The following is a 22,303-nucleotide window of genomic DNA, read 5'->3' on the forward strand; positions in this document are numbered from 1 at the left end:
AATGACAACAATGCAAAGTATAATTAAATCACTTTTTGAAGTTTGGTTAACTATTATGTTAAATTAATTATATTTTGCGTTGTTGTCGTCTGGTTTTCTTACACGATATTGATGCAGCACATTCTCCTGAACAGTTCTGTGTCCTTGGTTTCGTTTTTTATGCCCTAATTTTGCCATAATTAATGTTTTTCGGCGACACTGCATTTTGCAAATGGGGGTGACAGTGGCGCCTCTTGTGGAGAAAAGATAAAGCTCCGAACGAGGTCCGTACAGCGCCAATTAGTAAATGGCAAAACGCTCAAACTGTTAGCCAAGCGGTGGCGCCATCTGCGGCGAAATCGGGAAGTTCTGTTTTGGCTAGCAGTTTCAGCGTTTTGCCACCTACTAATTGGCGCTGTACGGACCCTGAACGGAGCTTCCAGATTTCGCCACAAGAGGCGCCACCGCTTGGCTAACAGTTTGAGCGTTTTGCCATTTACTAATTGGCGCTGTACGGACCTCGTTCGGAGCTTCATTTTTTCTCCAAAAGAGGCGCCACAATCACTCATAAAATTCACAATGCAGGGTCGGCTAAAAACACTAATTATGGCAAAATTAGGGCATAAAAAAGTAAACCAAGGACACAGATCTGTTCAGGAGAATCTGTTGCATCAATATAGTGTAACTAAACCGAACGACAACAAAGGAAAATATAATTGGTTAACATAATTGTTAACCAAACTTGAAAGAGCAATTTAACTACGCTTCTAACATCATAATACAATACAATACAGTACAATACACAATCTACACAGTAGATTTTCCTGAGCAATTACGTATCTTTAATTTTCTATGTCCTAATTTTGCCAAAATTAATGTTTTTAGGCCATGGATCTAAAGATCGGAGTCTATAGCGTATGCAGAGTATGAGTCATGCGCGCAAAATGTGTTTTATGCGTACTAATTATGAATAGAAGATACTAGGAAATTTTAATCATTTAGATTGTAAAATATATATTACGATTTAACATTACAATATTGTTTTACGCGCGTTTTGTTCGATGCTGTCCATCTCCAATCAATGCTTGTGTATACAAGACTGACATCACTCTCGGTTATTGCTAGACGATGATTGGATCGTATTCCCTTATGGAAGTTTTAATTGGAAACGCAACATGTCGCGATTTGCTTGATTAGATTAGGGAAGGTCCTCGTATGTTTCTTTCACTTTAGCATTCTATTTAGTGAGTTTTCAACAGTCTGTAACGGTTTTTCTGTGTGTATTTTACGTTGTGGAGCGTCGGCGATGACGCAGATTTTTGGAAAACGTGTTGAGAAGGATTTCCATGAAAAGAAGAACATAACCCTATGACAATGAGATGTCCTATTTCTGAAACCAAAAACATCCTTTTTATTAAGACTAAGTCTGTACAGTGATACAATTAAAGAAGTATTATTGTCTAAGTTATATGGTGACTGAAGCAATATGGGACTACTTTTCGCGAAATTGTGGAGTCTCTTTGGCAATGAAGGTAAATTCCATATTATCCACTAACCCATACATGATTATTTTATTCTTTTGAGCGTCGCGTCATACGAATGACGTTATTTACTATGATTTGTTGTTAATGATAAAAAAAATAATTAAATTCTGTTTCATATGTCAAGTACATATAAATAGAAACGAAACATTCATCTTTCTTTATGTTCACAAAATATGTAGGATGATTATGAACATGGAAATATATGTCGTAAACATTATTTTCTAAGTTTATTAAGACCAATAAAAAAATCGTTAACACTATATTTAAATTACGTAAAATTGATAACTGTTCTTTCTAATGAGGTTGTCATGTTGAAGAAAGTATGTATTGAAGTGAAAGTACATTCCAATCATTGCAATCTTTATATAATAGGTGAAATAGAAATTTCCAAGTATTCGGTTATAAATTTGATACGTGCTACTGTAATTAATCTAAAAGATTTAGATCAATTACAATGAATATAATATTTACTTTTGGAGTTATCATCAATCATATTTTGTGACAGAACAGGTGGCCCACTTTATACATGTCTATGCTAACATATGTTCATCCGATTTCTCTTTTGTAGCAATATGTATTCTTTTCTTTCTTTCATGTTCTTCTAATATAAAACAAGCTCATATGTATTGTACAATTTTCTGATAGACTTTTTTAATAATTATGATCATGTTATTTCATTTTGCAGAGCATAAGATAGTTATGGTAGGTTTGGATAATGCTGGTAAAACGACTATATTGTACCAGTTCCTAATGAATGAAGTTGTTCATACATCGCCGACTATTGGATCGAATGTAGAAGAAGTAGTTTGGAAAAATATTCATTTTATAATGTGGGACTTGGGTGGACAACAAAGTCTACGAGCAGCATGGTCTACATACTATACTAACACTGAGTTTATAATAATGGTTATAGATAGTACAGATAGAGAAAGACTTGGTGTTATAAGAGAAGAATTATACTCAATGCTGAATCACGAGGAATTAAGTAAAGCTAATGTCTTAGTCTATGCTAATAAGCAAGATTTAAAAGGTAGTATGACAGCTGCAGAAATCTCTAGACAATTGGATTTAACATCGATTAAGAAGCATCAGTGGCATATACAAAGTTGTTGTGCACTTACTGGAGAAGGGTAAGGGTTCAAAGTTCAGTTGTGTATCGGTATCAGTTTTTAAATCCATAATCTAATTGTTTACAACTTTTCCAGACTGTATCAAGGTTTAGAATGGATTGTTGGACGTTTAAAGAAGACATGACGTACATTATGAGGATTCATTTTAAATGTCATAAGATATGTAAACTGTAAAGTATATGTTCATTGTAAGTTACTGTGCCACTCTAACAATTGTACAAATGAATCTAGAATGGATGATCATTTTTCAAATGGTACATTAGCTTCATGCATAACTTGAAATGTAACTGTAATATGCTGATCACAGTTATTGCTGCAAGGCACTTAACGTGTCGAATGGTGGACGGGTAAACTCTTATCTATTAATGTGATACAAAATATAATAGCAAATGATTATATCTATAATATAAGAGTAAAGTAACGTTTTAACTAATCTCTTCATAAAAAGTGTAAAAAATAATATGTTATAAAAGAAATTGAAAAATTTAGAATTGTAAAAGTCTTTTATAGAGGATACTGTTAAATTATGAGAAATATGTATAGCGAATTTTCTTTTGTTATTGCAAAAAAAAATGACGCGCATTGTAAACATTCTACAGCAGGACTGCCACAATTAAGGTTAATCAATACATTATACTACTTCTAGATATAAAATGCTGCATTTAAATTGCAATTTGAAAAACAGAAAATATGATTTTTTTATTCGACAAAAAAAGATTCGATCAAGAAATCTGTATGCACGTGTCAAAAATATAGAATTTACTCTTGATCCCGTCCACCTGTGTTTGTAGTAAAAAAAAATACTAGGTAATTCATTCTATTTGGTTGATATGCGGATAGAAATTATTTGGCCTGTACGATTTTCAAAACAATACCTATGTACATAGTTTTTATACTCCGCATTAGTAGTAAACAATTCTAAAAAGTAAAATCTAATCTAGCACCAATTGAATCACATATTTTTCAAGTTTCTGTGCGAGTTTGAACATTTCTCAGTGCTTGGTACAGCAAACGTCTTGCGAGATTTCATGGCTAGATTTATTCAACCAATCCAACTAGATGATTGAAAGCAGAATACTTACTGCTCTGTGATACGTGGATTCAACAATGGGACGGTTGTTTGTTGGGAACATTGACTCTGAGTTATATAGGAGAATGATAATTATCTATTAGAAAAATATTCTTTGCAGATGAAAAGAATATTTTCCATGTAGAAAAAAGCTGATCGTCTCATTGTAAATATTAACGAATCATTTTGATTCTTTGATCCATAAATATCCAATTAACAGCTGTCTCATTTATTTTATTTACTTCATAATTTAGAACAACTAACTTTCATATAGCTAGAAATACTTCAGTATTTAATATCTATTAAAACTTAAAATATTAATAGCAAACGCAAAAGAAATCATCGTAGAAATTATTAAGATCATTGTATGGAAGATGCCGTCTAAAGTCAGAGTGAGATCATACATTTAAAGTTTCATAAAAATATAAACAGTGGTTTTCTCATATTGAGAAACAATGCATTAATTGTCGTATATATGATATAATATTGCAGATTGTACACAATACTATTATGTATATATTCTCGTTAACGGTTTTCGTTACATAAAAGTTGTGAAATATGCAGGACAAATTAACAAGTTGTTTTATTTTGATGAGGGTTCACAATTCACATCAGTTGGATGTACTTGGGTAGATTTAAACATCGTGTTTGGGTCAGTAGGGGCAGAATAACATGAAAATTAATACCAGTGTTTGTGTTAAATCGTATTGGTACAATATAAATCAAATAATCGCAAACGAGGTTGTTAACTGACATATGGACTGAAGTCAATGTAAAATAAGTTTATTAAATTATCTTTTGCGGGAAATAGATAATAAATTATGCATTATACTTTCTTTAGCACGTAGTTCTCATTTCTTTATTTTTTAGTGCTGAATATTTTATGAATAATCTAACTAAATAAATATGTAATCACATAAAATTGTAATAAAAAATAACGTACATTTTCCATTATCTATTTTGCATTGTGGAATCGTCAAGTTCTTCAATTCGTTTGTAATACGATTTTTTAAATTATAATAAATATGTTTGATTATATTCGGTTTTGGTTTGAAATACTAATTAACCACTGAAAAGAATTCTTCTTTCATAAAAAAAAAATGTACCGAGTTGTTAGGCAGAAGAAATAGTAAACCTGATTCTCAAATATCTATTTATTTTCACGTTCGTTATAAATAAAGTATCGCACACACTCACTCATTCTCTTAACAGTGGATCTACCACTGGTCATCGTATTTTTAATTTATGTAAATTGTAATGACTCTATGCGATTGAATCGCATACCTTTTATGTATTGAACAAAATTTCTAACCAATAACTGGTGCATTAACATTGCAACACCGTTTACGATATCCCATTAGCCCTATTATATAATTCGTTTTATATTGCATAAAGGTGTATTTCGCTAAGAGCAGTTCTTTGCAATCTTTCTCTGCGAAAAGACAAACTTCCTACGTAATGCTTCCACGCTACGGTAATAAAAGTAAAGATGCTTATTGCAATTGGATTATACATCCTAGAAAATTCTGATACCCTTTTGGCAGTGTCTGTTAAATTACAGTGTCTGCAAAATGTTAACTATGCACTCCGCTAACTTTTGTATCCATTATTTTCGTATGTTCGCTCTAATTGTTATTACAATGATCTGTATCGTGGTGTTACTTCTAAAGTCGTTACTATTTAAGTTAAACGTAAAGCGACAAATATATTTACAATGAACCGTGTCTACTATTAAAAACGCGTGGTATTATGTTCTCGCGATCGATTTGGCAGTTTAAACTATGTATACTCGACCAATCTATATTTTATATATACGGTTTTATAATGTAAAAACTTCACCGCATTTATTTCCATTATTATTAGGAAGCAACGATATAATCGGTCATAGTTTTTACAATATAAATACACCACGATGTTTCATTTTAGAATATCTACGTTTGAACAATACATCATTACGTTAGATGATTAATCATTGTTTCTAATACCTGGCCTTGTATCATTTTAACAACACTTGGCAATTAAAACGACTTCGTTGAAGTCATATCAAAATGAATTCGAAATGAGTTCGAGACTTACACTTTTTCCGTGTATCGACAACATTCGTAACATAATTCAAAGCAGTCAGTTCCTTGTTCCTAGAAATTATGATGATGGTGTGACACGAACTTCGAGTTTTCAATGATTCTGATACCGTTTCCATTTTTTTTTCTCTCTCTCGTATAAACAAAGACGACGCGCTTAAGCCTTGCAGGCCTTCATGAGGAGATCAGTGCTAAGAGATTTGGGCCTCTCGATTGGCAGACCAAGCGCGCGGTCCCAAACGAGAGATGCCAGGACACCGAGAGCACGGGACACTCCAAACAGTACGGTGTAGTAATTCATTTCCTTCATTCCGTAATATTGCAACAGTACACCGGAGTGAGCATCTACATTCGGCCATGGGTTCTTCACTTTGCCGGTCTCCAAGAGTACCGGAGGAACTATCTTGTATACTTGACTGACCAGCTGGAAATAGAAACATTATATCAATTAATTAAGAGATCTCGAACATGTTCGAGAACAAGATACGATAAGAACGTCAAGTACGACGATATTTTACCTTGAACAATTTATCGTCCGGCAAATGTTTCAAAGCGAATTCTCTCTGGCAAGTGTACCTAGGGTCAGTCTTCCTGAGCACAGCATGACCATATCCGGGAACGACTTGTCCGCTCTTCAGAGTGTTCCAGATGAAGTCTTTAAGCTTCTCGTCGCTGGGGCTGTCTCCGACTTGAGAACGCAGTTTCTCCAGCCATACTAATACTTCTTGGTTCGCGAGACCATGAAGTGGTCCGGCTAAACCGTTCATACCGGCCGCGAAGGACAGGTACGGATCGGACAGCGCCGAGCCCACCAAGTGAGTCGTGTGTGCGGATACATTTCCACCCTCGTGGTCAGAGTGGATGGTCAAGTACAAGCGCATCAGCTCGATGAACTCCTTGTTGTCGTAGCCGAGCATGTTCGCGAAGTTCCACGACCAATCCTTGCCAGCGTCCACGGATCCTAGGCCCTTGCCGCCTTTGTAAAGATTTCTGTATATCGTGGCTGCCACGACCGGTAGTTTGGCGATCAGATTCATCGAATCCTCGTAAACGGTTTCCCAGTACTTGGTCTTGTGCACGCCCTTCGTGTAGGCCTTCACGAATTCGCTCTCGCTGTTCAGGAGCGTTATCGCGGCCGAGAATTGGGACATTGGGTGGAGCGACTTCGGGAAACTGTTCAAAGCTTTCACCACGTGGTCGGGCAGGGCGCTTCTCGACGCCCATTCCTTCGAAAGCGCTTTCGCCTGCGCTTCGGTGGGAACGTCACCGGTGATCAGAAGCCAGAAAAGACCTTCCGGGAGTGGTTCCGCGCCACCGGTAGCCTTCGGCAAAAGTTTCTGACATTCCGGAATCGACTTGCCACGGAATCGGATACCTTCCTCCGGGTCCAACACAGATGGTTCCCATACCAGACCTTTGATTCCACGCATGCCACCGTACATCTGAAATATTAGGGTGAATTTCATTCTATTGTCAACATTAGAGACTTATAATATAATATAATAATATATATATATATATAATCTCTCTATATATGTATAATATACATATATATAATAAATAGGACATTGTTGGCACTCTGCGAGGCCTCTGAGCGCGGAACAGAGTTAACTTATTTTTGTACTCAAGGTTGCAAGGTAAATTCAAATCTTAGTAAAATAGTGTAATTAGAAGTTACTAGAAACATTGCTTATCCTGTGATCTGGCAGCAAACCGATGCTGTAGAAACGAACCGAACTAACTTTTCTCTATTAATTTCATTTAAATTAATTGATCTTTATATTGAATCGATATTTCCATTCTTCAACCGGTAAATTTTATCCAGAAGTCTAGACGCTAATTAATGGAAAGTAATTCAAGGCTGCGTCGGAAAAGATTTATCGGTTTCAAATTCGTCGAACGTCCTTGTCCGGATATAGAACACATAAAATAAGAAAACGACTGAAATCCTCATTAAAAAGACCTCGCAATAATCACATGATAAGCACGCGGTGCACACCCATGTCACGATGGTGGTCTACCGACTTTATGTGTCTCCGCGGTTCGTTATCAGCCTGAAGAAGAAGAAAAAAGGAAGAAATAATCGGCTGCGCTGCTTCTCTCTCGATAGAAAAAATTCGGCCTCCACGTGGCGCGCCATGCTAATACGCCGAGACGCGCGTCTTCGTCTCGATCGCAATGAGTTCTCGAACGATCATTTTTATTCGCTGTCACGCGATCACGCCTGTTTCGGATTACGTAACGATTAGCTGCATACCATGTCCACGGTGACCTCGCCGACTTTCGTGGCTCCATGCTGCTTACGAAAATTCTTCACGCGTTCCTGTTCCTTCGGGATCTTCTCGGTAAGGACCTTCCTCAGATCGGTCGAGGCGTCGGACAACGATCTCAAGAACACTGGCGAAGCTAATTTCTGTAAACAGAAAAGGAAGGATCGGTTTATCGACCACTCTCCATCCGGTCTGCTGATAATTCAATTAACGGTATCGATCCGATCGATTGATACACGCGGCTGATTGCGAGGACTATAGAGGGTCCTCTCCCCCCGTTCACCTGGGTACAACATCCGTTGACGATCGTTCCGATTACCGATACACGATCGGCGGAAGTGCTAATTAACGATACCAGTTTTACGCGCAGCTTTGTAACAGATCGTTCGATTTGTCGATGTTCGGGATCAGGGAGAATTATCGAACCACTCAACGAACACAACTATACTATGTATAATATAGTATATATAATATAGTACTATATATACTATAATATAATTTATTATTCAAGTATTTCGAATATTTACTTCTTCGAAGAAATTTTTAATACTATGGAAATTTACTCATGGCGAATATTTTTGCTCGCAGTAACCAGGAATCGATTTCTTATTTATTTAATGTGATTCTCGATGGCGTCATTGAGACTCTGTTAGAATCGAATAGGCACTAATCTATCGAATTATTTTCTACTTAGTACACGTGAATTTACTTCAACAAACGAATCGTCGTAAATGAGATTCGAAGTAAGTAACAGCTGCGATGGATACGTCGAACAATTACGCGTGGCTTCTGGATTACGTAAAAATGCCGAACGAGCTCGTCACGATATATTTGCCAGATACTGCTCGCACACGAATGATCTCGCTAAAATTGATGTCGTTCGATAACAGACACGTTCGGTTTGGAAGTTCTACGCTCTAAAAATACAGATTCACTCGGACGTGCACAGGAATTCCTATCCTCTTCGCGATCGGTCCAATAGAATTAGCGTTTTAGGCATTTTCTATATCAACAGCTGAGAATTTGCATTTACAAGCGAACACGTAAGCGCGTCTTTACGATTCTGTGCGCAGAACTGTACATCAGAGGCTCGGGAAACGATGAACTACGATGGAGAACATTTTCTTTCTGGTTTTCTTGGGACATTTGCATCTCACTATCGGTTTCTAGTTATTATATAAATTGTTATTCTATTTCTAATTATTATATAAATATATATTACTATTATAAATATATAATATATTATATAATAATATTATATAAATATATATTGCTATATATTCTATTTCTAATTCTAATTATTATATAAATATATATTACTATATATTCTATTTCTAATTCTAATTATTATATAAATATGTATATCTAATTATATACTATAATATATTTAATTATATATTATAATATGCATTATAATATATACTATAATATATCTATAATAATATATTATAATGTATATTATATATTATATATTAAATATATTATTATATCTAATTATATATTATAATATATACTATAACATATCTAATTATATAAATACGTATCTAATTATTATTACACCCGCGTGACGCAAATTCGTGACATCGCTTCATGAGATCTACAAGATCGCTCTAACGATCGCGTTTGCGCCGCAGATCGTCGAGATTACGTAAACCTTGCAATTTAGAAAAAGGAAAAAAAGGAGAAAAAAAATAAAACGGAAGGAACACGCGAACGGTCAAATACCAGGAACATTAACGATCGTTCCCGCAGAAGGAAACGAAGACCACCGGACTTCTAGCGAATCAGCTTCGCCTTTGGGTCACGAGGTCTCGCGTTAAAGTTCATTATCAAAGCGCGGACCTTGGGCAAATGACACCGGAGAATATATTAATAATACAGAGCCGGCAGAGGCTGAAGAAAAAGAGAAGCACACGCTATATCTAACGCGACTTGTTTTCGCCGTGGTGCAGCATTCGCGAAATTATGCTGCTTTTCGAAATTACAGTCGGACGCGTCGCCTTTCAAAATTCAATTTTCGTGCCTCGTTGAATTAAATGTATATATTATAATGAACCCTGTAACACAATGCTTGTATTTTAATATTGTTTTGTTTAAAAAAGAGAAAAGTCACGAAGAAATCATACTAAATTCTATATGCTTGTATCAACGGTGCCTGATTTTCCATCTTAAATCGTGCCTCTTTGCTAACGCGTTCAAATTCGCCGACCTCCGAAAGCGATAAAAATCGTACGTTGTCATAAATGATGGCAAACTTTTTACGATAAAGTATCGCTATGGCGACGGCTCTCAAATCTTTCTGTTCCACGAAATTTTGTCTCGTGAAACGACACGCCATTGTGTCTGGAGTAGCGCATGGAATCTGTAGATATGTGGCGAGAGGAAAATACACGGAGCTAGGAGCAAACATATATATATATATATACACACAATTGTACATATAGGGAAAGAGCAGGTTTCGTAGCGAGGATAAAGAACTGGGTCGAGGCGCGATCTCGATTGGAAGGTAAATGGGACAACGACCGAACTGGTCCCGCGGATTTTTGTAGCTATTGTCAGCGCTTGATTGACAAACAACGCGTCGGTAAAAAAGCTACTGTTTCGAGCACAAGCGATCTCCTAAATAAAAGTGCAAAAATGGAGAATTTTGGGAATAGTAGGTACGTTCATAAATAACCATGCGGCTCGATTAAATTTCATTTAATTTGCGCCTCGAATGATCGTATCTCTTCGGTCGATTAGAGAGAATTTTCGGTATTTACAAATCCCTCGGATTTATTTATGAAATAAATATTTATGAAACAGCGGTGGTTACTCGTGATTGTTGCTAAAAATTTGTCGGCAATCGATGACTGTAAAAACGAGCCGCGAGGCTCGAACAATCGTACCCCACCTTCCCTAATTATCCACTTTGGTTTCCGAGTCAATTAGGGAGAATTTACCGATTATCGTGCATACTCGATATTTTTCAAAGACGATCGTAAAATAATTTTCAGATATCGCAGCTGATAACGCAAGAATGTCGCGTGTTTCAATTAGACGACGACATTTCGAGGGAAATAAAAAATGTGTATCCGTTTAAGCTGCAGTTGTGGAGATACTCTCGATAGCCTTTTGGGTCGATAAGCTGTGAGAACTTGTTACGTAAAAGGAGAACAATGAAAGTATTGTAGAGGAGATCGTGATCGGGGCAATTAATCAATTTTAAGTGATCAACGCGACGGGTAAAATCGAGATGAACCGTGGTAAATGGGCAATTGTTTTAGCCAAGATCAAGGTACAATCGCGCGAGCGATCGAAATTGAGGACATGTTCGAAACCGTAAAAATAGCTCCGCTAATCTTATGACGGTTCTATTCGTGGGATAGCAATACATTTAGAAAGGTGTGATCTGTTATGTAACCATGTGTATTCTGTGTTATGCAAGGTCAACCGTAGAAAGCACGGAACGAAGCGAATCTCGTCGCGAGATCGAGGAACAGTAAATTGTCTCTCCAATTGTTCCTCGGCTTGCGAACGAAAATGGACGATTCGGGAATAGGGGACGCGATTATTCGAGCCTCGTAGTTCGTTTTCATAGTTGTCGACGATCGGTAATTTTTTTTAAATAATAATTTCAGAGATATTAATATTAATTAATGTATATAATATAATATATAATAATATATATAATATAATATAATATATAATAATATATATAATATAATATAATATATAATAATATATACAATATAATATAATATATAATAATATATACGATATAATATAATATATAATAATATATAATATAATATATTAATATTAATTCAAATACATTCGTCGAATCACGGATAAAATAGTCATCGCCTTTGAACAATTTTTTCAAATTGAACCAAATCGAGAATCGGACTCTCGCGCTTTCGTGTAAAATATGTTTCCAAATCTAGAATACCGTGACCTTGACATTGGCATTTTTTAAGATATTAAATATTAGCTAGTCATAAATAAAAAGGTTACACCGAATTAATCACAAATTATGCGATATCTCTATTTTCTCTTTTTTTTAAACGATCGACTCACAAAATAAACGGTTCACATAACACGATCGTTTGAAATAGTAAATCACGTATGAAGTACGGTAACGCGACACTCCATATATTCATTTTCCTATTATTAGACGATTTTCACGTAACCGTGAGTACTTTACGGTGCATTAGTCTCATTGTACAAGCGATTCATTGTACACGCGTGCATCGGTAAAGGCACACGCATAAGAAAAATATCGATGTGTATGACATTGTATCTGGAAATTGGCCAAAATAACGAGCAAGTGTTCCGAAAATAAACAGTTTCACCTGTTGTATAATATGGACTGTACTTGTTCGACGGACACGTGATAAAAAAAACGTTCGAAGCAGGTATGCGTCCTTTGCAACACGTTCAATGTTACAAAGTGCGATTACATTGGGCGAAAACACCGTCGAAAATCCGCTGGCTATAATACAGTAGCGCGACTGGCATGCGTATAGTTCGATACGCTATAATAATAGTCTGCGGTTCGAAAAAGCACAATAATTTAATAATTTTTCTATTATTAAACAAGTGACACTACCGTCGCAACGTCTATGAATTATAATACTAACTGTATAACGTGTTTTATATTATTGTATTAATTATTATATTAATAACGTATTATATTATATTATTATATTAATAACGTATTATATTGTATTATTATATTAATAACGTATTATATTATATTATTATATTAATAACGTATTATATTGTATTATTATATTAATAACGTATTTGGAATATTTCAACTGTCCAGTAAGTTCTCCCTAATTCGCGCTCAGATTGCGCACAAAAATGAACAATTTGGGAATAAGGGATGCGATTATGCGAGCCTTGAAGATCGTTTTTATAATTTTTGACGATCGGTAATTTTTTTAAAATAATAATTTTAGAGGCAATTGATACACGATATTAAGTCAAATAATTTGTTGAATCACAGATCAAATTGTTATCGACTTTGAACGATTTTTTAAGAAATCTAAATACCCAAAATACAAATCTGAATTAGGGAGAATTTACTGTACTTGCTGCGAATGAAAATTGCACATTCGACACCAGCAGCGTCTACATTCCGTTTCGATGCTCAGATAGCGTGAGAATATGTTTTACACGTCTCGTATCATGGGTGGTAATAACGACACCAGGAATTTAACGTTTGAAATCCAAGTAACAACACATGTACTTAGGTCGTAATGCAAGAAGGATATCAAGTTGTGGCCACGATGATGTAACTGAATACTAATTGAACAGATTGACTGTGACTTTCATATCCGCACCGCGTGTCTTCGCCAATGAAACAGAGCTCTGATTTAATCCTTTCGCCGTCAAATTTAATTAAATATTCGTGGGCCGACACTAATTCCATCCACTTATTCCATTTGATTTTCTTCTTGCAAGGGGACGATTAGAAATTCTCGTTCACAATTTTTCGGTCGAACAATTGAACGTGCATAATTCGTTAACACTTCCGGAGACGTTATCGCGAAACTCTTGAAAACGCAACTTCAGTTTCTCCGGTTTTATTTTTTCGAAACGAACCACGAATCCGTTCGAGAAGGTGTCGAGTCAATTTCGCATTGCACGCGCGGACACTAAAATTTCTCGCCACAGGCCTTTTTAACAACGTTATTGCCACTATCAGCAATTAGTTCAGTGACGAACAAAGTTCAACACGCGATTGCGATTACGTAGCAACTGTGTCCTGTAATACCGCGCGTAACATGTGAACGGTGTTACGTAGCAATAATCGATGCATTTACCGCTGGAAAAGCGGTTTAAATAGATTTGATTATTACGCGATTAGATCATTACCTTTTATTTAGGAGATCATTTCTACAAACGGTAAAAAAGCGACTGCAATTGCTACAGAATTTTACAATTTATTTGCATTAGTGCAACGTAACAGCTATCGAACTTCTCTTCTCTCTAACAGACGGAAAGCATAATGTTGAATTTAAACTGAATTTAAAAATAAAAGATATTCAAATTAAAATATTTGTAACATTAAGGATCGTATTCGAAGCAGCCGCCAGCAATCTAATCGAATACTTGATCGAACCTCTGCCTACCGATGAACTAGCATAACGAAATACAGGAGTCATGATTACAGTGGCACAGAGAAGCGAGAGAGAGAGATAAGTAATTTTTATACGCATGTATAATGCATTGCGGCGTAAAACATGCCTGCGTAAAACTTCGCGTAACGTCAGATATCGAAATGACGCAGATCGATGGCCTTACAGTATTACAATAAATTCTCCATAATTGACGCTCGGCTTGGAAACGAAAATGGACAATTACAGAGAGTTTACCGTATCTGGCGCGCGAGTTTCGTTTGACGCAAATGTTAAGTGCACGCGCTTTGCAAACAATGCGGAAAAGAATTTAATCTTGCTTTTGTCTTATCTTGATTTTGAAGTCGAAGATTAAAGTGTCCGAGAATTTTATCGAAAGCTGATATTGGTTCCTGGTGTACCTTCGCGGTTCTAAGTAACCCTAAGTTCTCCCTAATCGACGCTCAGATTGGCGCAGAGTTTATATTCTGCCATTTTCATGCAAATCAAAACTATTTTGTCTACGAATCCCTGCACGAATGAATTCTTTTCCGAATGCAGTTTCATTCGAATACATTTTTATACGAACACTAAAATAGGCGACAACAATTTATTCGAATCATTGTCGCGTATTAATTGCCTGTGAAATCATTATTTAAGAGAAAGAAGTGATCTATTGCCAACAACTATAAAAACAAGCCGCAAGCAAGATTCCGATAATCGTATCTCCACTTCCCAAATTGTCCATTTTTGTGTACAATCCGAGCGCGCCGCTTAGGGAGTTTACCGTATTTGTGAAAGTATTGGCAAAAATATATCCTTGTATCGCGAGTCGACGAACCGGAACGCTGAAGCCCGAACCGAATTCACGGCGGTTTATCGCAAAATAAATTTACTCTCGGATTAACGTCAGATAATATTATCCCGGTATCCGGCAGCCCGAAAAATTTCGGCTCGCGCGGCGAACCTTTCAGCGAATTCGTTCGCAACGGCAGATAAAACGATGGACGACCATAAGTCGCCGATGCGAGACGGTGTTTGTAGAACGTGTTTTAATCGAACCTGCGCCGCGTTGATTCATGTGCAATATGCACCGACTGATAGGAGTAAACCTGCGAAAGATTCATCCGTCGCGACAGATGCCACTCCGTTTGCCGCCCCGATGCATTTTATCGCCACGAGTTATCGGATCGCGGACTTCATATTTCGCGAATGAAGCGATAATCGAGAAACTTTTCTTTAATTTTCTTCAATTCGAACGTTTACGTGATCGCGTATATAGTTATATACTTAACTATATAACTATATATAGTTAACTATATAGTTAACTCTTATAGTTATATAGTTAAGTATATAACTATATATAGTTAACTATATAGTTAACTCTTATAGTTATATACTTAACTATATAACTATATATAGTTAACTATATAGTTAACTCTTATAGTTATATAGTTAAGTATATAACTATATATAGTTAACTATATAGTTAACTCTTATAGTTATATACTTAACTATATAACTATATATAGTTAACTATATAGTTAACTTTTATAGTTATATACTTAACTATATAACTATATATAGTTAACTCTTATAGTTACATAGTTAACTCTTCGCCACTCGGAGGCGCCACTAAATATTGTTATGCTATTTTTCCAAATAATTGTAACAGCATCAGATTCGTATATATGTAAAAAAAAACAACTGTTAAAATTGCAAGTATTCTACGTGCCAATAGGCTCAATTTCATACGAATAAATCGTACTGAATCGTATATAAATGGAAATGCTGTAGATCAGGAAACATATTTTGGATTTCGAATTGAAATAGCTTCGACTGCAAAGGGTTAACGTTGCACCGGCGATTCGAAAGTGGAAAATTTAAGGTAGCGTCTTTGTGACGACAAACGAGAGATATTGCTCCACGTGTTCACGACGTACACGTGACGTCATCCGAAGCGCGAGCTTCCGTTCTCTTTGTGGCCACGTCCGAATAAAAGAGATCGGTTCGGATCACCTGCTCTGACGGAACCAATTCATCAATATGTATAATTGATATTTAAAGAGTTTCATCATTTCATTGTTCCATTGTTAACGTGCCTCCCCCGGTTTACCGTTGATGGAACGAAGATCGATTGCGAACTAATCCAAGAAAATTATCTGGTCGGACAGTCAGTCGGTTGCGGTGCGCGATCAACAATTTTTCTACTCGGATAAGATTAATTTTTTATTTCCCACGGATAAGATTACGAATTCTCATAGTTTCGAAAAATTCGTACATTGTTTATGATTTTCCAGTTCGCTCGACTGCGTGCTGTACCCGGGTACAGTTATGTCTCCCTAATTGACGCTCGGATCGCGCAGAGAAATGGACAATTTGCGAAGAGGAGATACGATTATTCGAGCCTAGCGGTTTATTTTTATAGTTATAAATTGTCCAGAATTATAATAACGAGCCGCGAGGCCTCGAATAATCGTGTCTCCTCTTCCAAAATTATCCATTTTCTGAGCGAGTAAGGGAGAAAATCTGAGCGTCAGTAAGGGAGACAATCCGAGCGTCAGTAAGGGAGACATTCACTGTACAACACGATTCGAGTCGGAGTTCACTCTGCAGACCATTTTCGAGAATCACGCCCATGGCTGTTACGAATCATGACTCATAATATTGTGTCTCGTAGTCGGAATTATATCATCGGGCACGCCTCGATAACCGTTATTGTACACCACCAATGAAATCGGCTAATATTCGACGAACGATGAAAGTTATTCATTATTTCTTTTATATCTATTTATTTATTATTTTAACAGGGTCGCTTTAATTAACCACGGAATCAACGCGGATAATGTATAATAAATACGTTAATATAAATAAGCTTCGGAATAACAGCGATACGTTGAAATCTACGTTGTTCTTTATTTTTCATTTTCCTCGAAACACTGTCGGCGTTGAAATTAATATCTTCGAATAATAAGCGCGGAGAAGATCGAGGGGAAGAAAAGGCAACGTTAACTCCATACAAGAATTTACTAATTCTTCGAATAATTTTGATCGATTATCTCTCTTTCTCGGATCCATTCTGTGAAGCAAGCGGAAAATTGACGCGGCGTTATGTCATCAGCATCTCGGGAGAAAAACTTGAAACGCGTGTTAGCGGATTGTTACAGTCACGATTTCACTCGGCGAGTTGCTCAACGGTTCACGTGCGTTCCTTTTAATAGTGGTGAACGTTGGTTCGGCTTGCGAGTGGATTGCGGATTTTCTTTCTTTTTTTATATGTACGTTCGCGACAAAAATCGAATTCTTGAGAGACTCCGAGTGATCGTAATTGATTCATTGTTGAATCGTGAACTTCGACACGCGTCTGGACGAGCCGCGATATATCTCCGTAAAAATACGGTGCTTCTGCCGGCCGATCAATACGAAATGAAATTAAGATGCTGATAATGCGGTAATAAGTAATACGATTAACCCAGTGCACTCGGGCAATGTTGGCCCATTGACGCATGCACCCGAAGTTCACCGATGGAATAGCATCGCGGTTCGAGAATGCAATGCACTCTTCTCTGAGGTCAGCCGGCGTGTATTTCAAATAGTTCCGTCTATTAATTGTTTGCAAGTAATAATAACGATACAGATAAACGTTAGGAGTAACGGATTAAATTAGATACAGATAATACTAATATTAATTGTTTTCAATATATGTATATTATATTATATATTTATTATTATATTATATTATATTATATATTTATTATTATATTATATTATATACTTATTATTATATTATATTATATTATATATGGTTCTTTTTAAGTTGAAAATTACGAAAATGAATATTCACGGATTTAAATAAAATTATTATTATTATTATCGTAATTTGTATCAAGAGTGAACATTGCAAACAATGTTTTAACTGATTACAAATATTGTTCCCCCTGTATCAATGGCCTGGGATTGTCGACCTTGTGACTCATTTGGAATTTCAATCTCCTGAACTTTCGAATACGCTCCGAGCTGCTCGGGTATCGACATTGTTGGAATCTCCAGCGAGAAATTGAACGGAGCCAGAGATCGTTTATAAAATTCTTCGCCGACCAATTAGGGTCCTCTCAATATCGCGCGAACTCCATGCCGGCGAACAGCCGAGAATCTTTTCTCATTAAAATGTCTAACAGATTCGCTGATCTGCCAGATCAATCGATACGATTGATTTTTGCATATTTTTTCATAATTACTGGTACTGTTGTGTTCTTGTCATTGTTATAAAACAATGCGTTTAGGGCGAATGTTAAATATCAGCCAGAAAGAGAATCCAAATTTGTTTAAACATTGCAAAACGGTGATCACCGTGAAGTCACGAGCCGCTGAGAGTCCTCTCTTAATTAATTGTTGGTAACATCGTATAATACCGTGGCTGATAGCTCTTGTTATCACTGATTACATAACCAACTAGCTTGTGAAGGGCATTACCAGATGGAATATACACCCGGCAGCCACAATTATCTAATTGATTTCGCGCCATACAATCGTTAAATGGCGCTAAAACGACTGAAGAGGGTTGTCACGCGCAATCCAGCCTTTATTTAACACTGAAACGCGCCCGTCTTACCGTCAATTGCCGTTTGAAAGTTCCGAGTGAACTTGTACTTGAAAAGTCGCCTTGGAGACCACGCTATCATAATCGTATACATATAAGCCTATACGTACGAGCACTTTTCGCACAGTTGTTATCTTGGATAATTCCACCGCGAGGATTGAATAAATGTCTTCGAAACGATTCATTTAAAGAAAATAGTTTCGGTCATTTTTATGGAATATTGTTCTTATACATTGGACAGTATTTTTTGTCAGTATAAATTTTACACGGTGTACTTTGTACAAAGAACTTTATAGATAATAGAGCAGATATATATATATATATATATATATATATATCTGCTCTATTAAATTCAGCGTATACAATCTAGAAAGTTCTTTGTACAAAGTACACCGTCTAAAATTTATAGCAATTTATTGCTATTATATAGCAATTATATAGCTAATATATAGCTATAATTATATAGCTATAATTATATAGCAATTATATAGCTATAATTATATAGCAATTATATAGCTATTATATAGCAATTATATAGCTAATATATAGCTATAATTATATAGTAATTATATAGCTATAATAAGAAATTATACAGCTACAATTATATAGCTATAATAAGCAATTATATAGCTATAATTATATAGCTATTATATATAGTAATTTATTGCTATTATATATATTATTCTTAAATTTATATTGCTATTAAATATATATATATATATATATATATATATATATATATATATATATAATAGCAAGCCTTGGATTATTGGAAATAATATCTCTGGCGAATTGTATTACGAATGGTCACCATTGTACGAACTATATCGTACGCTTATTACAACTGTGATGACTAGGTATCGGGCACGGAATGCTCCTTTCATTTCTCTAATTATTTATAGCGAGAATATTAATAGCCAGCCGTGGTCGATAAGCGATCGATGGAGCACACGAATTTTTTGGCTTTGATCGAACACGTTGACTGTAACAGTCAGGGGCAGTGGACGTTAACAATTCGGCGTCTCGTTCTATAAAAACAAAACGAATTAAAAAAAGAATAGCCGTCTCATCGGGCAGGTTACGCGATCCGAAGGTCACGAGCGTATATCCACGATATTAGGTAATCGGCTGGCCGTGTATAAGTTTCGCTAGAAATCTCTGTATTTGCCAAAAATTACACCGAACGCGTATATAAGTAGACTTTGTACACGACATGTCGCGGTTAATCGAGCAAATTCGAAAGGTTAAATTGAAGTCGATTAAATATTAACGATTCGTATTATTAAAATACATATTATTAATTTATATTATTAAAATATATATTATATATTTATATTGTATATAAAAATATTATATATATTATATATTTATATTATATATATATATTTATTTATTATTAAAATATGTATTATCTCGTAAAACAGATGAACGAAAAATCAATTGAAATAATTCCGATATTTATGAAATAAGGAAACAAATGTGATATCTTATGGATTTCAATTAATTACAGAAAACTCAGATTTCGCGTAATTCCTTATCTTCGAATTTCATACGTTCGATTGCAGCATCTATGATCGCGACTAAAAACCCGCGATCATCATTCGATCCGCGGCGAGAAGCGAAGAAAATAAGTCCCGTTGCGGTGTCAGATCGACACGATCGGTAAGCAGGTGTCTGCCAAGCACAGGTCACGACCAATCTGGATCAAGAGGGCGGAATAGTTTTTGACCTCGAATTCGTTCTAAAATTATCATCCCTTACGAAATTGCAATGTGGTGCACTCTTCAATGAACACATCTGAGCCGTCGAAGGAGACGGCTCTCAAAGTATTTCGCGCACAGTGTTTTCCTGCGACCTGCAAATACGTGCGTATATGTGTGTGTACGCGCGCGCGCGCGCGCGTGTCTCTGCCCCCGTATCTCTGTATCCGTGGCCTTACAATTCGACACGAGACCATTTTGGTTAGGAACTGGTCGCGTACAAAACCCGACGATACGTGCATTGCGAAATTTCGCCACAATGGCAAACACCTGACAACGTGTCAGTTTCAAACGGACACGGCTATTTATTTATTTATAGCATTGATCAATGAAGCGGACAACTTGCGATCGTTCTCCCTGACATTCGAGTAATTCCACGGTTACGCGAGAGAAAAAAAGGACGCCGCGTCAACTTCTACCTCTACCCTGGGCCTCTTCAACGCGTCACCGAGCTTTCAAGCACGCGTATTCGCTGTGAATTAATACTTCACGCCTGAACTACTGTACACTCTGTCACTCGAGAATGTTAACAGAAATCTGATAAACTTGTACGCGACGGCGAAGACACTTCGGAAAACTACCGTTTTCCTCCGAATCCGATATGCGAGACGGGAAATGATTTGTTATAATTTTTAAGTGATCATTTCAAACATTTTTTTGTAATTCGGAGTAGACGATAGCGATCATATGATCTATATAATTTTCTTACGTAACTGCCTATCGGACCTAGTTGAATCAATGCTCCGTACTGTCTATCAGGTGAGCTTTTTACAGCACGCGATTCGATTTCTCGTGAATTTTCCAAGAGCACAGTTGTGGTCATGGATTTGTTCGTCTATTCTCATGACACTTTACGTCACTGCTAGATCGAGCGAATCGATTGTGCGGTTTTCGCGTGTTAAACGGCATTACCTAAAAATAATATTCATTATCGAAGCTTTGTAAAAATATGCTTCTTACCCTCTACGTAGGACGCGTGAAAAGAGCTTCGTATGCAAATGAGGTAACCTTACGTCCTAATGATCAAGGACCCTTGGGTTTATTACGGTTAACATGCAGGTGTACGGTGTGCAGTGATTTTTTGAATCTGCATCTCGCAGGTCTGATTGGTCATGTTACTAGGCCATCCATCGGTCGATGAAATGCCTAACTATGTATCTGGAACTCGCGGCGTCTCGACTCTTTAACAGTGTCCCGCAGAATTCCGCATACTGCGGCAACGTCGAAGGGCCGAAGGACGCGAAACGAGTGCTCTTTGAACGAACGAAACGTTAAAACCGTAGGGCGATATCGCGAATGCAAACGATATGTGTCAAACATCTGCTCGCAGTTCGAATTTCGCACCGGAACAACGTGCACGGTTTCAAGAATCATTCAAATGTCGCATCGCGTTCTAGGACCGATGAATTTTTGGCGGATTCGTTTGTCACGTACCTGGACTTCTAAACAGCGTTTGGAACTGAAACGGAAGAGTGCCATTGTTCTTTATATCCTGGCTCGCAGATCCTTCCTCTTTCTCGTTACCGTCAAACCGATTGTCCAACTGACCACGCGGAGCTCTGGCGCCCAACTCAACCAACTCTTCTGTAGTTCGTCACAGATACGCCGACGACGCATGCGCATACTGGCAAAGTGATCCTCGAAGGATCATCTCTATCTAGAAATTTTGTACCACGTTATAACTTCGCGCGAGAGATTCGAAGGAACTTCGTTCAATAGGTTTACCAGCGTATAGTTCGATGTGACGAACTGCAACGATCGAT

At 36.6% G+C, this 22,303-nt stretch overlaps 2 protein-coding genes across 2 annotated transcripts; one reads left to right on the plus strand and one right to left on the minus strand.

Moving 5' to 3' along the window:
- Positions 1 to 1,110: 1,110 nt before the first annotated feature.
- Arl5 (ADP-ribosylation factor-like 5) lies at positions 1,111 to 4,562 on the plus strand. The gene is made up of 3 exons (XM_033469234.2): positions 1,111 to 1,511; positions 2,209 to 2,653; positions 2,729 to 4,562. Exons 1-3 carry the CDS (start codon positions 1,466 to 1,468, stop codon positions 2,775 to 2,777), a joined length of 540 nt encoding a protein of 179 aa, XP_033325125.1. The 5' UTR covers positions 1,111 to 1,465; the 3' UTR covers positions 2,778 to 4,562.
- A 299-nt stretch (positions 4,563 to 4,861) lies between these two features.
- Positions 4,862 to 22,134, minus strand: kdn (citrate synthase). The gene is made up of 4 exons (XM_033469229.2): positions 21,975 to 22,134; positions 8,061 to 8,216; positions 6,322 to 7,245; positions 4,862 to 6,227 (listed from the first exon to the last, which is right to left on the minus strand). Exons 1-4 carry the CDS (start codon positions 22,017 to 22,019, stop codon positions 5,961 to 5,963), a joined length of 1,392 nt encoding a protein of 463 aa, XP_033325120.2. The 5' UTR covers positions 22,020 to 22,134; the 3' UTR covers positions 4,862 to 5,960.
- Positions 22,135 to 22,303: the final 169 nt, after the last annotated feature.

Source organism: Megalopta genalis, chromosome 5, assembly GCF_051020955.1.
Source record: "Megalopta genalis isolate 19385.01 chromosome 5, iyMegGena1_principal, whole genome shotgun sequence".
Taxonomy (NCBI): domain Eukaryota; kingdom Metazoa; phylum Arthropoda; class Insecta; order Hymenoptera; family Halictidae; genus Megalopta; species Megalopta genalis.

Bases quoted from the DNA above. Each gene is read 5' to 3' on its own strand.
- Arl5 (XM_033469234.2), top strand. From the start codon at position 1,466: ATGGGACTACTTTTCGCGAAATTGTGGAGTCTCTTTGGCAATGAAG. The intron at 1,512-2,208 runs GTAAATTCCATA...TTCATTTTGCAG, and splicing joins GAGTCTCTTTGGCAATGAAG to AGCATAAGATAGTTATGGTA. The intron at 2,654-2,728 runs GTAAGGGTTCAA...CAACTTTTCCAG, and splicing joins TGTGCACTTACTGGAGAAGG to ACTGTATCAAGGTTTAGAAT.
- kdn (XM_033469229.2), bottom strand. From the start codon at position 22,019: ATGGCACTCTTCCGTTTCAGTTCCAAACGCTGTTTAGAAGTCCAG. The intron at 8,217-21,974 runs GTACGTGACAAA...TTCTGTTTACAG, and splicing joins AACGCTGTTTAGAAGTCCAG to AAATTAGCTTCGCCAGTGTT. The intron at 6,228-6,321 runs GTAAAATATCGT...TTCTATTTCCAG, and splicing joins CGGACGATAAATTGTTCAAG to CTGGTCAGTCAAGTATACAA.